The 15,436-nt window shown below is 39.4% G+C and overlaps 1 protein-coding gene across 1 annotated transcript; it reads left to right on the forward strand.

Annotated features, from left to right (window-relative positions):
* Nucleotides 1-4,048: 4,048 nt before the first annotated feature.
* slc25a55b (solute carrier family 25 member 55b) lies at nucleotides 4,049-14,474 on the forward strand. Its single transcript, XM_053642636.1, has 9 exons — nucleotides 4,049-4,214; nucleotides 5,070-5,195; nucleotides 7,796-7,851; nucleotides 8,030-8,120; nucleotides 8,276-8,394; nucleotides 8,924-9,113; nucleotides 10,801-10,955; nucleotides 11,086-11,161; nucleotides 12,442-14,474. The coding sequence occupies exons 1-9, from the start codon at nucleotides 4,195-4,197 to the stop codon at nucleotides 12,593-12,595; spliced, it is 987 nt and encodes a 328-aa protein (XP_053498611.1). The 5' UTR covers nucleotides 4,049-4,194; the 3' UTR covers nucleotides 12,596-14,474.
* Nucleotides 14,475-15,436: the final 962 nt, after the last annotated feature.

Raw genomic sequence — 15,436 nt, forward strand, 5'->3', positions numbered from 1 at the left:
ATGCTGATGCTGTTCGTAAATCACTTCATAGAAGAAGGTCATGTTTCAATCTGACCTAGTTTAACTCAATCATCTGCTCTATATTATGTTACGCATCTTAAATTAGCCCTGTTGAGTTTCTCCCATCAGTTGCTGTTATTCTGCACTACCGCTTTAAAACTTTCTGCTTATATACTAACAGCAGTAGAATTACAGGGGAATATGTTCTGCCTTATACACACTTCATACACATTTACAATTGCCGATAATCATGAATGTTTTCATTAGGCTTGGGACAGAATCTGAACCTGGTGTGTCTGTCACGGTGCCAGTGCCATGAGAAACGATGTTTAATAACGTAGGAATTATTTGGTGTAGCGAGGTATTTTGGTGTTTTGTCACAAAGATCTGTGGGTTAATATGGTGGTGGGGGGGGGGGGGGGGGGTCACGATTACGAATCCATCATTTTTTCTTTTCCTTTTAGATTTTAAACCATCACCCCTTAACGGTTTTGTGTTCACATTTCAAGTTCGACTTTCAAACAAAACTTTCTGACCAATCATACATTTTATTAATTTATTTTTTTTAATTCAGTGTGCACACGAGTTTGGTCTGGTTTGGTTTGGTTTGGTCATTCAGCAGTGCTTAGACTGTCTGTGCTGAAAAATAAAACCACGTATGTATTTGAAATGTGGGGATTTTTATGGATTATTAAACCTAAGTATCAAAAACAGACTCCTGATGGGTTAAGGGACTACACGCTACTATTAATAATCATGATAGTAAACAATGACACTGAGCTGCCTGTGCTTAATGTAATCTAATCTACATTTTGAGAATGCTCTCGCTCTTGCCAACAAGCCTCGATGCTTTCCAGCTTTCAGTATTCAGTCTGTTGCTGACAGGCAGATGTTACTGTGTCAGTAAATGACCAACGGATCTTTTTAAATATAGTTATGTGCCTTATGCATTTTAAAAATCAAATCTATTGGCAGCATTGACTCTGAAACTGGAGAGATAGGTTTAGATGTAAGATCCAGTCTCTGAAAATGTAAAAGGAACACATAATTATAATTTTGTCTTCCTGGTTATCCTGTTCTTCTTCTTCGTCTCCTTCTTTTAAAAAAAAAAAAAAAAAGATTTGCTTCCCCATTTTGCCGTTCGCATTGTGATCATGTAAATGCCTTTGGGACGGTTCTGGGTTCTCCAATCAACGTGCATTTCAGTTTAAAGATATAAAATGATTTTCCTCAAGTCTTAATGACCAAAACTTCAATTTATTGATCAACACAGTTACTCGCATGGCGAAGTTCATCATTCAACCGCTAACACTGAGCTGAGTAACATCATTCTTGGAGCGCTAGGAGCAAGACTTCGCAAAGAGTCACTGAAAGTCCGGGTTATTTATGACTGAGTGATTACGGGCTGATTGGGAACAGGTGGTTGTGATTGGAACTCTGGGGAAGTAGAACCAGGTAGAGGATCATGTGACAGGTCATCTGACTGGGTTTTAGGTCATTGTTTGGCGGAGGATTGTGGGATATGTAGTTTTTCAATTCAATTCAGTTTTATCTGTATAGCGCGTTTCACACTTTACATTGTCACAAAGCAGCTTTACAGAAATATATCAATTTCAGGTCTACATTTTAAATTGATAAGTGTATCCCTAATGAACAACCCTGAGGCGACGGTGGTGAGGGAAAAACTCCCTGAGATGGTATGAGGAAAAACCCTTGACAGGAACCAGTCTCATCTGGGTGACTTCAGATAGTGCGATTATAAATAATTCCCTTCTGTAACCGTACGCTATATGATATAACAAATAGTGCAACTGTGGAATCAGGAAATTTACCACAGTCTCGACATGCAGTCTATTCAGCTGAAATCATGAACTGTCCATCGATGGAGACCCGTGCGCAGAGTCTATTTTTTTGTTGGTATGTGGTGCAGTCTGTCTACCTATCGAATATCTATCTACTTATCTATCTACCTGGTCCATATATATTTGGACAGTGACACGTGTAATTTTACCTCTGCACACCACCACCACAACGGATTTGAAATGTGATTTGAAATGACTTCAATAAATGAAGCAATCAGGATGTGATTGAAGTGTAGACTTTCAGCTTTAATTCGAGGGGTTTAACAAAAATATTGCATTAACTGTGTAGGAATTGCAGACATTTTTAGGGTTAACCCTAACTCTTTATCTATCTATCTATCTGCTGTCTGTCCCTAGATCTGACTGAGCATTTACCCTATAAATACATTTACATTTATATAGAGCTTTTCTAGACACTCAAAGCCCTTTACATAGTATGGGGGGGAGGGTCTCCTCAACCACCACTAGTGCGTAGGATCCACCTGGATGATGCAACGACAGAAGAGAGGAGGATTATTAGGGGGCCATGATAGAGAAGGGCCAACGAGGGAATTTCACCAGGACACCGGGTTACACCCCTACTCTTTTACGATAAGTAAACGCGTCCTGGGATTTTTAATGACTACAGAGAGTCAGGACCTCAGTTTAACGTCTCAGCCGAAAAACAGCAGTGTCCCTATCACTATAGCAGGGCATTAGGACCCACACGGACCACAGGGTGAGCACCCCCTACTGGCTTCACTAATACCTCCTTAGTTTTCCCCCAGGAGGTCTCCCATCCAGGTACTACCCAGGCTCAACCCTGCTTAGCTTCAGTGGGAAACCAGGTCAGACCTACAGTAAGATATAGGTCTACTGACATTAACACACACACAAGCCTGAGGTTTGGTGGTGTCCCAAACCACAGACTATGGACTACACAGTGCACTATTGTGGGAGCATGTGTGTGTTGTATGATTAACGTATCTGAAACGGTATGGTGTGTGATCATCACGCGCCATTAAACCACACTGATTGCTGGTTGGCGTGTACAAGAGAATGTATCTCTCTCTCTTTTTTTTTTAAATTGAACTTGTGCAGGAGTTCCACTTTGTGACGGCACAGTATGTACTCAGTACTATGAAGGCAGGAAGTACTCATTATAAAACCAGGCCCAAAAACAGTATGTCAAACACATTATGTGAACATTGTTCATTTTCAAGTATGCAGCCAGAGAAATGTCCATAATTCCAGAAAGAGGCTTCAAAAGCCAATGACATGTTTCAGTGTAGATAATAAATAAAATATGTGATAAAATAATTGAGGAATAGGCTACATTTAATGTGTGTCTCTTTCAATAAAAAAATACTTCATTCATGATAATTAACGGAAAATGTATTAATAGTATATAATATGTAGAATGTTATTTAGCTATTTAAGGCCAGTAATGTGGATGTGTCGATATCGATGCTGGTAAGCTCATAATATATATATATATATATATATATATATATATATATATATATATATATATATATATATATATATATATATATATATATATATATATATATAGTAAGATCAAATTAAGATCTTGACACAACACTCCACCCTTCCTTCCTCACTATAATGACCATGATCTGTTTAACCATAACATCAGATACGTTACATAACCAGATGTCATGGACGCAGGTTCTGTGTGTAAAAACGTGTTCTCATTATCTTTTAATGAATAGCAAATAAAGAGTGATTGGTTCAAAGTCACTGAAGTGTATTTAGTGACATCAATCCGATCTCACATGTAGCCCCACCCTAGAAACAGTCTTTTACAGAGGTACTGACATTAAAACATCTCAGTTTTAAATAAGAAACTTTCGGTGTAATATCACATGACATTAATAGTGATTATTCAGATATAAATAAAGATTTTTAACTATTCATTTCCAGTAATGAATGAATGAATGAATGAATGCATGCGTGTGTGTGTGTGTGTGTGTGTGTGTGTGTGGGTCATGCATATGGCGTAACATGTAACCTACAATCATAGTTTAAGTACTGTATATATTGTAAGCATGTAATTATATCGTGGATCCAATGTCCAATGTCCCCACAAAGATAGGAATATCTGACAGTCAGCTGGTACCTATGAGGAAAAGTTGACGTTAATAAAAGGTCCTCGCAAAGATAGTAAGACAAACTTTTGTGTATGGGAGGGGAGGGGAGTGGGAGGAGTCATGCTGCATAGCTCCAAGCTGTAAGGTGTGTGTCCCCCTATATAAAGCCCTGCCACATTGGCAGTCTGCTCTGCTCCTGCCTCAGACCCACACACACACACCCCCGACCACGAGTAACCATGGCTCAGCAACCAGTCAGGTAGGAAAATATTTATAAATCTATATTTATATCTGTTAATGTGTTAAAGCTCAGTAATGTGTACTCTTAACTTCATAGATACAGTATGTATGTGTGTGAAATCTGAGATACTGCAGGCATGATACGTGCTTTTATATACTTAAATATGTTTAACCAAGAAAGTCAGGTATGAAAAATGAACTACACAGAATTTTATTTTTTTTTTTTATTTTTTTTTTTTAGTATAACGCATTTCATAAAGAAAAGGTCTACATGAATATATAAATAAATAAATAAATAAATAAATAAATAAATAAATTAGGTCAATGCAAATCTTCCATCAAACGGTAAGGATATGGCATGAAAAACAGGTTCACACACAGTGCATTTCGTGCGGTTTCTTCACATAGTTTAGTTCGGAGGATTAACCTGGAGGGCAACAATGAAAGAATTTGTGTTGACACACCTACTATTAACAGTAACCACAGTTATTTTGGCAGTAACCCCTTTGCTTTTTTATCAGAACAGCTGTTCGACAGTCCGAACCCTTGTAAAGACAATGATTCAAGGTTATTCAGCGTGTACACGAATACATGATTTGTTCAAAAGTAGAATTTTTTTAGCGTTCAGTCAGGAAAAGTGTCACGTAAGAATTTCTTGTGATATTTATCGAAACCGTATTGCTCCCCCAACGTCAAATCAGACTCTAGATATACTAAAGCCTACTAGCCCTAACAGGTTAGATGGGAATCAGACTAGATTAGCCAGGTTATCATATTCAAATGCCTTCGAACGTATACGATAAAACACATCTTAACTATAAACTAATGTAACTCTCATTCCTCTGTATTCCCCCCCCCCCCCCTCTCTGTCTAGTCTTCCTGCAAAGCTCATTAACGGAGGTGTAGCAGGGATGGTCGGAGTCACGTGTGTGTTCCCCATCGATTTGGCCAAAACGAGACTTCAGAATCAACGCAGCAGCCAGCAAGTGTACAAAAACATGTACGATCACATCCTCACTCCTTTCTGTTTCACCTTAATGCATTGGCTTATCTTTACAACACACACACACACACACACACTATGCACAAATGCACCTTGTTAAAAAAAGTCAAATCTAGTATAAAGTGAGGGAGAAAAGGGCTCGGCGATGTTTTAAAATGAGCAAGTCAGAGCAGGTTTCTACTCCAAACAAACTGCACAACCTGTTTCCTCTGTTTTCCTAGTGGCAGGTTTCCAAGCAATGGATTACGGCTGATGTAACACCGCTTTATCATCCCGCCAACTTGTGTGTGTGAGTGTGTGTGTGTGTGAGTGTATATATCTGTGCCAGCCCTCTAAGCTATACATCTGTCCTAAATGCTGTGTTAGACTTCATACTGCACCAGTATGTACTGTATTCCCTCAAGATTTATACCTTATTATACTACACTACACAGTCATGTGACCACCTGCCAGTCAAATTCTCTTCTTAGCTTATTACCGTAGTTTGCTTCATTTCACGTTCGTGCAGAGTATTATCAGTTAGTTTGATCTAAAACGTGTCGTGGTTAAAGCCAAATGTTTCACAATAAGTTGGCTGAGAGAGGATTTTTTTACAGTCACATTTGCATGTATTCATTTGGCAGACGCTTTTATCCAAAGCGACTTACAAACAGAAGAAATGCAAGCAAAGTCTTTTTAAGTCTTCAGTTGGAAACGGAAATCCGTATCTACCCGGGGTAGCAAACTGATATTGGACTAACATCTATTCTGGGTGGCTGTGTTGGCACCTACCTATAAAACAGCAGCAAATATTAGCAAAGGAGCACTTTTAATGCCAACCCTGCCAAACCTGACCCAATGGCAAAGTTGACACAGGTTGATCCAGCATTAGTCAGGTGGATTTAACGCAGACTGAAAAACTATCAATTCTACTGTCGGCCCAATGGGCAAACTTACGAACGGCTGATATCGTCCTCACATCAGGTTGCTACCTGGGTAGTATAAATATCTGTTTTCTGTTCTGTATCAGTACATCCAGTAAACTATGATTGCTGTAGCAACAAATATAAATAGGAAAACCAGATGTTGTTGATGGATGTTCACAGCTGTTGATAGTTTACCTTTATACTTCCATAGGCCATAAATTAGAAAACATACCGCAGTATAACAACAGAAATCACAGGATAATAATAATAATAATGAGTCTTTATTGGTCACATATACATTACAGCACAGTGAAAGTCTTTTCTTCGCATACCTCAATATGTCAGGAAGCTGGGGTCAGAGCACAGGGTCAGCCATGATACAGCGCCCCCTGGAGCAGAGAGGGTTAAGGGCCTTGCTCAAGGGCCCAACAGTGGCAGCTTGGTAGTGCTGGGGCTTCAACCCCCAAGCTTCCCAGAGACTTAACCGTCAAGCCACCACTGCCCTGATATTGACTGATGTGTCGTTGCTGCTGCCACTGTTGCCTTCTCCATGTCAGTTTTCTGTTATTTTCTTTAAATGACTATTTTAAAAATGAAATGTGAAGAGAGTAATATGAGATGGTGATAACTCGGGATGCATTTGGTATACTGAAATCAGTAGTGTTGCTCAGGATTAATTGCAGAGAGGGATCACTGTACAGTCGTACCGATATACTTAATATGCTTATATACTTATATATATATATATATATATATATATATATATATATATATATATATATATACACTTAATATACTTATGCTTAAATATGGACAAATAATAATGATGACTTGATTGAACTTTTGAGCCTCCGATTCTTGCACAAAATATTAATTGGGCATATATATATATATATATATATATATATATATCTCAGCTCTGTCTGTGTGTTATGTTAACCAGCCAAGAATAGACATTTGGATCTGTCATAAAATATGGAGGTGGGGGGTCAAACCTGAAACCACCCCCACATAGCTATGTGTAATGTGCAAAATTCTATCTACTATACTTACACAGTATTAATTTAAACCATGTCATGTATCCTTTTCTGTAGTTTATGGTCATTACATAATCATATATACAGTATATACACTGTATAACCAGAAGTCTGTGGACACCTGACCATCACACTCATGTGTTGTAGTTCTTCTTTAAACTGTTTCCACAAAGTTGGAAGCGCACAATTGTATCGAATGTCTTTGTACGCTGCAGTGTTTCAATTTCACTTCACTGGAACTAAGAGATCCCAAACCTGTTCCAGCATGAGCTCTGTGAAGACATGGTTTGCCAAGGTTGGACTGGAAGAACTCGAATGTTCTGCACAGAGCCCTGACCTCAACCCCACTGAACACCTTTGGGATGAACTGGAACTGGAGCCATCGGTGCCTGATCTCGTTAATGCTCTTGTATCTGAATGATCACAAATCCCCACAGCCACGTTCCAAAATTTATCTGAAAGCCTTTCCAGAAGATCTTATGGAAATTATTATTACATCAAAATGGGACTAGATGTTCAACAAGCACATGCGGGTGTGATGGTCAGGTGTCCACAAACCTTTGGCCTTATAATGCAGTTTTATAGTAAAATTATAAACAGTCGTGAAAGTATTTTGTCTTCAAACCTTACCGTAATGTATGTTATCTTTGATTAGGATGGACTGTCTGATCAAGACGGTTCGGTCTGAAGGCTATTTCGGCATGTATAGAGGTAAAAACTTTATTTCTCCAATAAAATTAAACCACTGTTCACTAATATTGATGAACTGATTAATATTGATTGACTGAGAGCAGTAGAGGAGTGTATCGTGGCTAGTTATTAAGCATGATTGTTAGCGTGTGATATATAATCAGATATCATTAATGGGTAATTCTCTGTGTTTCTACAGGAGCAGCAGTCAATTTGACCCTGGTGACCCCCGAGAAGGCCATTAAACTAGCCGCTAACGACTTTTTCCGTCATCAACTCAGCAAAGGAGAGTACGTTCATCCAGTCGATCATTACATCGAATTAGAAATATAATGTGCAACAGCTCCCTTTAGTATATACATTCATGACAGCTCAGTCATCATGTATTGGATATAAATATAGGATCGTAATGAATACGGCGTGTCTTTTTTTTAAATCACTGCAGCTCCAGATTGAGTGTATTTAAAGAGATGCTGGCAGGATGTGGAGCGGGAGTGTGTCAGGTGATCATAACCACACCCATGGAGATGCTCAAAATTCAACTTCAGGATGCAGGAAGGCTTGGTGAGACAAACGTTAATCTCGGCTATATATACAAAATTTATTGGCACCGTCCTAAGCGTCCTAAGCATTCACTATATCCTCCAGTAACGCAGCTCAGCCATGTCGGCTACCACACACACACACTAATACTTCCTCCTTTTATAGGGCGTCGTCACTTTTCTCCTGATTCAATGGCTAGTCTTTATTTGTCTTCATTTATTTTGGACTAATTTATTTTCCCCGAGTCATTATCACGAGAGTACTGAGACTGAGTACTGAGATTATTTTCATTTGTGTGTGCGTGTTAATTAATATACATGAAATACAGAAACAGGAACATGTGTGTGTACTTTAAATAGTGCATTAGACACTAGATTAATGTTTGTTTTTTTTTCTCTTTTTCTTCAAGACAGTTTGCTTGCATTCATTTGAAATGTTCTATAGGGGTGCCAATAATTCTACCACATATGGCTACATTCACACATTTTCACGAATATGAGTAAAGTATAGTGTGTTCTGACTGGTTGTGTGTGTTGTGTACCTCCTGCAGTGGCTCAGAGGAATGTAGCTGTGATCCCGGCTCTGAAGTTCGGAGCAGGAAGCACGGTGATAAACTGTGCCTACAGCCTCGGACCAACCACACACATCAGAAGAACCTCGGCCCTACAGATCACACAGGAGTTACTGCGCACTCACGGCGTTCAGGGGCTTTATAAAGGACTCGGAGCCACGCTAATGAGGTACCACAAAATAGTTCAGCCTACAGAAAGTGTCTACAACTTCACATAGCTGAAATGTAAAGATCTGCCAAGATATGGTTAGTTTCTGAAGTTTGCATCTTTAGTTTTGTACCGGACTAATGTGGCTAACAAGTAAGGGAGGTTATAGCTACTACATTAGTTTACCATTTATTTGTACATAAATAATTTTGAAGTAAAATGATAAGTCTGTATTGAAAATGAAACACACTAATCAAATAGGAAATTTACACTATATGGCCAAAAGTATGTGAACACCTGACCAATCATACACGTATGTGCTTTTTGAACATCCAAATCCAGCTGTTATAATAACCTCCACTCTTCTGAGAAGGCTTTAGACTAGATTTACATGGAAAGACCCACGTATGGATGTGATGGACAGGAGTCCACAAACTTTTGGCCATATAAGTGTTTGGAAATCTGGATCCACACTTCCTAGGTGATGGTCTACTGCAGTTTTAACACTGAGACGTCCTTTTGGTCCATTTTGCTTAATAAGAGAATGTCAAAAACTTCATAAGCAAGACTGCTTGAAATAATGAAAACAATAAAACCCCTGGACCAATGTTAAACTTGTAGATATATATGCTAAAGAGCCAAACTTCAGGGAGCAAAAATGTCTCAGTTTATCGGCTATATTTGGGGTAAAGGACCATTTTGTACATTTCATTATTTTCTAAACTGTTTATTTGATTCACAGTCAAGTATAAAATTGATTAGGCCTAAAGAATCCATGGTGTGGTCTTGATTTGTGTTGTAATGCCATATGTTTTAGTCACATACGTTCTTTTTATGTCGTCTCTTCATGATAGCAGCTTATACGACGAGTAAGGAATAAAATACGATGAGTTACTGTTACCACACCAAAGTTATTTCTTTTCCTAAAATATTACATCCTGAAGAAGCGTTCCATTGCTGTTACACCACAATAATTTGTCAACAATTACAATTTTTTTTTTTTATTTCGTCATATTTTTAACTGTTTACCGTCCCCTCTGAAACTATCAAAACTAAAGGGCTAATTCAATTGTTTGTGCTGTACACTAAAGACATTTGGGTTTGAGATCAAAAGATGGATATGAGACAAGAGATTAGGATTTCAGCTTCTATTTCCTGGTATTTACATCTAGACGTGTTAAACAACATAAAACCTCAGAATGGCTTGCTTTTCTCCCATAGACAGCTCTCTGCTCTTCATGTTGGTTTATCCTTTTTAACAACAAATGCAGTCTTCAGAGGTGAAACTGAAAGCTTAAACCAAGAGTAGATATTCAGGGGTATTTACTGTTTAAACAATCAATCTAACAGGACACACCTGGGTAACAAGAAAGACCCGTCAGTCACATGTTCCAATATTTTTGCCCGCCTAAAAATGGGGTGGTCTGATACAACATGTGCTGTGTTTTATGTTGTTTAACACGTCTACATAGAAATACCAGGAAACAAAAGCTGAAATTCTAAACTCTCTTCTCATATTCGTCTTTTGATCTCAAACCCAAAATGTCTTCCGTCTACAGCGAAATAATATTAATTGGCCTTGCCGATCTAATAGCTTTGAAGGCGACTGTATGTTACATTTAATAATGTTGTGCAGCGTCCATGAGACAAACCAGTTCCTGTTATCACGTACATGCTGATCCTTGTGTTGTTGTTTTTTTTTCCTCAGGGATATTCCATTTTCCGTCATCTACTTCCCTCTGTTTGCTCACCTGAACCAGTTGGGAAAACCATCAGAGGCTGAAAACGCGCCGTTTTATTGGAACTTCGCTTCAGGCTGTGGTGCTGGATGTGTAGCTGCTATCGCAGTCAGTCCCTGTGATGGTAAGAGTGTGTTCGTGTTTTTCTTTCGGTATGCTTTTTAAAAAATGTCCCCACAAGGATAGGAATATCTGACACATGTGATCTTGTGAGGACATTTGTCGAGTGAGGAAAACTTGTCTCTCTGTATCAGTGGTGAAGACAAGGCTGCAGTCGCTCAGTACAGGCGCACACGAGGAGACGTACAGCGGGGTGATGGACTGTGTCAGGTAGAGTAACCATGACTACTGACACCATACAATTCACCATTACCATCACCTAACGAATGTCCTTGTTATACATGCACTACACAATGTCAGCTATGATAGCTGGTCTCAACAATCTATGGTGGCTAGATACGATCGAGTTCTTAATTATTCGTAGGGAATAATGTCACAGTATGTTTGCAAATTAGGTATTAACATGATTGTTGTTGAAGTTAAAATGAAAGACACATTTCTTTATACTAAATACTACAAATCCGAAACTGGAAAAATAGGTTCAATTTGTAAATGCGACCTTATTTTAAAAGTTATAATAACTACACCAAACTTGATGTAATAGATTGGGGTTAGCAGTCATAGTCTAGTGGTTAGCCTAAACTAGCATAAACTAGCATAAACTAGCTTAGCAGTTAGCAGACACAAGTGGAATTATTACTTACAAACAGGGTTAGCATAGTTTTGAAGGTAGAATTGTATGGCTTGGTTGGCAATGATACTTGAGGAGGTTAGCGTGTATTTGGTTGTAGTTAAGCAGTTTTGTGTAGGGTTAGCAGTCGTAGTCTCGCTAGTGGATGTTTTAAAGTCAGTAAACACTTGGAAGTTGTTAGACTCAAACAAATCGTATATAGAACGTCAAATAAAGTTAGAAAATCACTCAAGTAAGTAATCGTTTGAGAGCTACAACAATGATAACAAGCCACTTATGTTTGTAGACGAAATCGCTGAGAGTTTTGAGCTGAAAGACTTCCGAAAACATGGCGTCATTTCCAGTAAGGGAACATTTTTTTGCAGTGCATTGTGGGATTTTTCAGGGAGCAAACGTTCCAGTGCACTGGGAGAATTTTGCGATTGAGACAGTTCTTAAAATGTCCGACTCTGAGTCAGTGCTCTGACTACTGAACTAGGGAGCTGATTGAGATGCACACTTTGATAGTAATTGTACCTTTGCGGTTAATTATTACAGGTGGGTTTGGTGGTTGTGTCCTAGCATTTACGGCTATTGGTTGGTTTTAGTAGGTGTACCTTAGTGGTTAGCATTCAGGTTTGGGATTAGCATCATATCTTAGTGATTACAGTACATACATTGTTGGAGGTTATAGCTAAGTGAGTAGTGGTTATAGTTCGCAGTATGTGCTACAGCCAAAGTTAACACTCATAGCTTAGCGGTTTATCGTTAACGTATTCATTCAAAATGAAAAAAAAAATTGAAATCAATTGAAATCAATTCCACTGCCTTTTTTTTTTCTTCTAAAACGTCGCTTTCTGGTGTGCTTGTCTTCTTGCAGTAAGATCGTCCGTAAAGAAGGCCCCGCTGCTCTTCTGAAGGGTGCCGGCTGCAGAGCGCTCGTCATCGCGCCGTTATTCGGCATCGCACAGGTCGTTTATTTCATCGGAGTTGGGGAATTCGTCCTGGGACGGTTTCCCAACTTCAGATTCTAAATGCCATAAAGTCAGACATTGGAACCAGGTGAACATTAAAGATGAAAGTCTGAGGCAGCTACACTGTGACCATTTGGAGAATGACACGCTGTGAGTTAGAGATTTTCTATGGAAATGCTAACGTTAGCATCTTACAGGTAGCTTTATTAAGAAGCTGGGACAATCTTGTTTTTATAAATCGTTTAAAAAAAAATAAATAAATCTCCAGGGCCAGCCTTCAGTTTCCCTCAATGAGGGAAGGGACGCCTTAGACAATAATCAGTACTGTTTTTAATATGCCTTCATCAGCTTCCCCTTCACGAAGTATAATTTCTGTGAATTATACAGTTATTTGCGCTTGGTAAATAAGCTGAACTGTTCTAGAATCTATTCTATAGGGCGATATATGACGCTCTGAGCTTCAATCTGATTGGAGAACCGAGGACCCTCTGCCAATCAGATTGATTTATTATTATTTACTGATTTGATTGATTGATGCTTACAGCGTCATATATTGCCGTGAACGGGTTATTATTGAAGTGAATGGACGGCTGGAGCGTCTGCTCTGAGCGTCTCTTACCGCCGCGGGCGGGTTTACATTGGAGTCAATTGAGAACGTTTCATACAGACGTGGAGGGGTCCCTTTTGCGTCAGTATCAGACGCCTCGGGGCGTGACAAATCGTCGGTATTTTACAAGTTGGGAATGAGAACAGCAAAAATGTATGTTAAGACAATCCTGCACCTATCACGTTCTCACGGGCCAGATAAAATAACGTGGCGGGCCTTGAGTTTGACACATGTGATCTATAGTGATGTAGATTCGATCCCTCATCTAAAGTGGAGAAGCTGACGAGGGTATATTCAACACACCACTGAACCAAAGCCCCACTGTCTTCTTCTTGCCTGCCTGTCCGAGTTTGTCTGAGACAGATGGGAAACATTTCATTTCATTGGGCAGCCTTGGAGACATGTATTTCAATCCTGATTAAACCGTGTAGTCCATTTTCATTAATGCGGTTACAACAGAGGATCCAAAAAGCTCAGAATTTCAGATGCCTCTTGTAAAAAAATATTGATTTGATATTTGGTATTTGCCGAATCCAGGATTGCGGTTGTGCTATCCGTTCAGACCAAATCAGGAAAAGGGTTTAAAGATAATTTAGAGAAAAGAGAGGCTCCCAAGTGACGCAACAGAAAAGCTTCGCCATATTGCCGTGATATCGTGAGTTTGAATCCATCCGTGGCTGGGAGCCAAGGGAGCAAAATTGGCTGCGCTCTCCGGGTGGGCGGGATGGCTTACTCTCCCTCCCCTGTCAATCACAGTGACACTAACCAATCGTAGACATCGGTGAGCTTGTGGATGCGGAAGACGGCGGATAGCGCTTTCCTCTGTGTGTGTTACGCTGCCCTGTGACACATCATGAGCAGCTGTTCGAGAGGAAAAAAAAAACAGTTGGCTGTCTTCATGTGTCTGAGGAAAGACGTGTTAGCCTTCACCCTTCTGGTTGGAAGTTGTTATATGATAGGGGAGAGCTGGCTGGTGGATGGGAATTGGCATGTAATCACGGTATCTTTAACATTACAGTGTTAATCGGTGAACCACACAGTGTTAACCTCAGAATCACACAGTTGGGTCAAAAAGTCTGAATGAACCATTTTTCTCAACTGAGACATGTTTATCCCATAGATATGGCACATTAGAGCCCTAGATAGGCAACCAAATGTGCACTACAGACACCCCTGTGCAGTCAAAACCCTTTTTCTTTTAATATGTGACAGAATAAAAGGGGTTGCAGTGCATTCTGAATAGAATGGCATACATTTTTTTTTACTATTGTTGTTGTTGTGAAGATGTAAATAAAAACCCAAAGTTATACCATACGAGTCCATACACTGTGACTTGTAGTTTCTTATGTCTTCATTGTGTGTGTGTGTGTGTGTGTTCCAAACCACAGCAACCCTGACCTGCATAAATGAACGTAGGAAATATGTTGCGCTCCCATGTTAATCAACGTGGTCTTTCTTTGTCCATACGGGCTTCACATCTGACAGCGCGCTCCTACAACTTTTTTTTTTCTGGGTCCCAATCCAAATCCAATTGGGATCCCAATCCAAATGCACGCTCAAGGCTAAGTCAAGGCTAACAGGCTAATCAAAGGTACCGTTAACCAGATACGTGTTCATGTCGGCTAAATCCGACATGTTGCACAATTAGCTAATTAGCTAATGTTTCTTGAATTAACGCTAAGATCGAGAATGTGGATAAATATCATTTATATAGATACTTACACATGAAATGTCTCACCATGACGTGTAATGTGTTTGCTGCGTCAGCATTTTTTCGTTTTATCGGCAAAATGTTTACATTGCGTCTAAAGACAACTGCTTATTTTATAGCGACCCGACGGTATTTCAGCTTTTATTTCAGTCTCTGGTATCAGAATCTAGTACATGGTACTAACAGAGCCTTCACATTTACACCATTTAGCAGACGTACTGTAAAACATACCCTCATGCTAGAAAGAATAGCTCGAGGTGTAAGCTGAAACCCTGTTAGAGAGGAGGTAGTAGTACAACAGGAAGTTATTACGCTGGGGGGACAAGTTAAGGGTTTTTCCTCTGTCTTTATGTATTTAGCGCTCTGTTAAGCGCTTCAGTGCTTATTTGAAGACAAACAGTGACTCAGCTGTTTATACAGCCAGCGAAGTTCACTCCACCACCTAATTGTCAGTACAGAGAAAAGAGAAGCGATAGATTTAAACGTTCGTAAACGTTCGCTAGGTTTAGTGCTGGAGGACGACACAATCGTCTGATACTTGTGCTGCGTCTGTGGTGCCTTTTAAGTGGTAGTTTGCAAGTTG

The sequence above is a fragment of the Ictalurus furcatus genome, chromosome 15, assembly GCF_023375685.1.
Source record: "Ictalurus furcatus strain D&B chromosome 15, Billie_1.0, whole genome shotgun sequence".
NCBI lineage: Eukaryota > Metazoa > Chordata > Actinopteri > Siluriformes > Ictaluridae > Ictalurus > Ictalurus furcatus.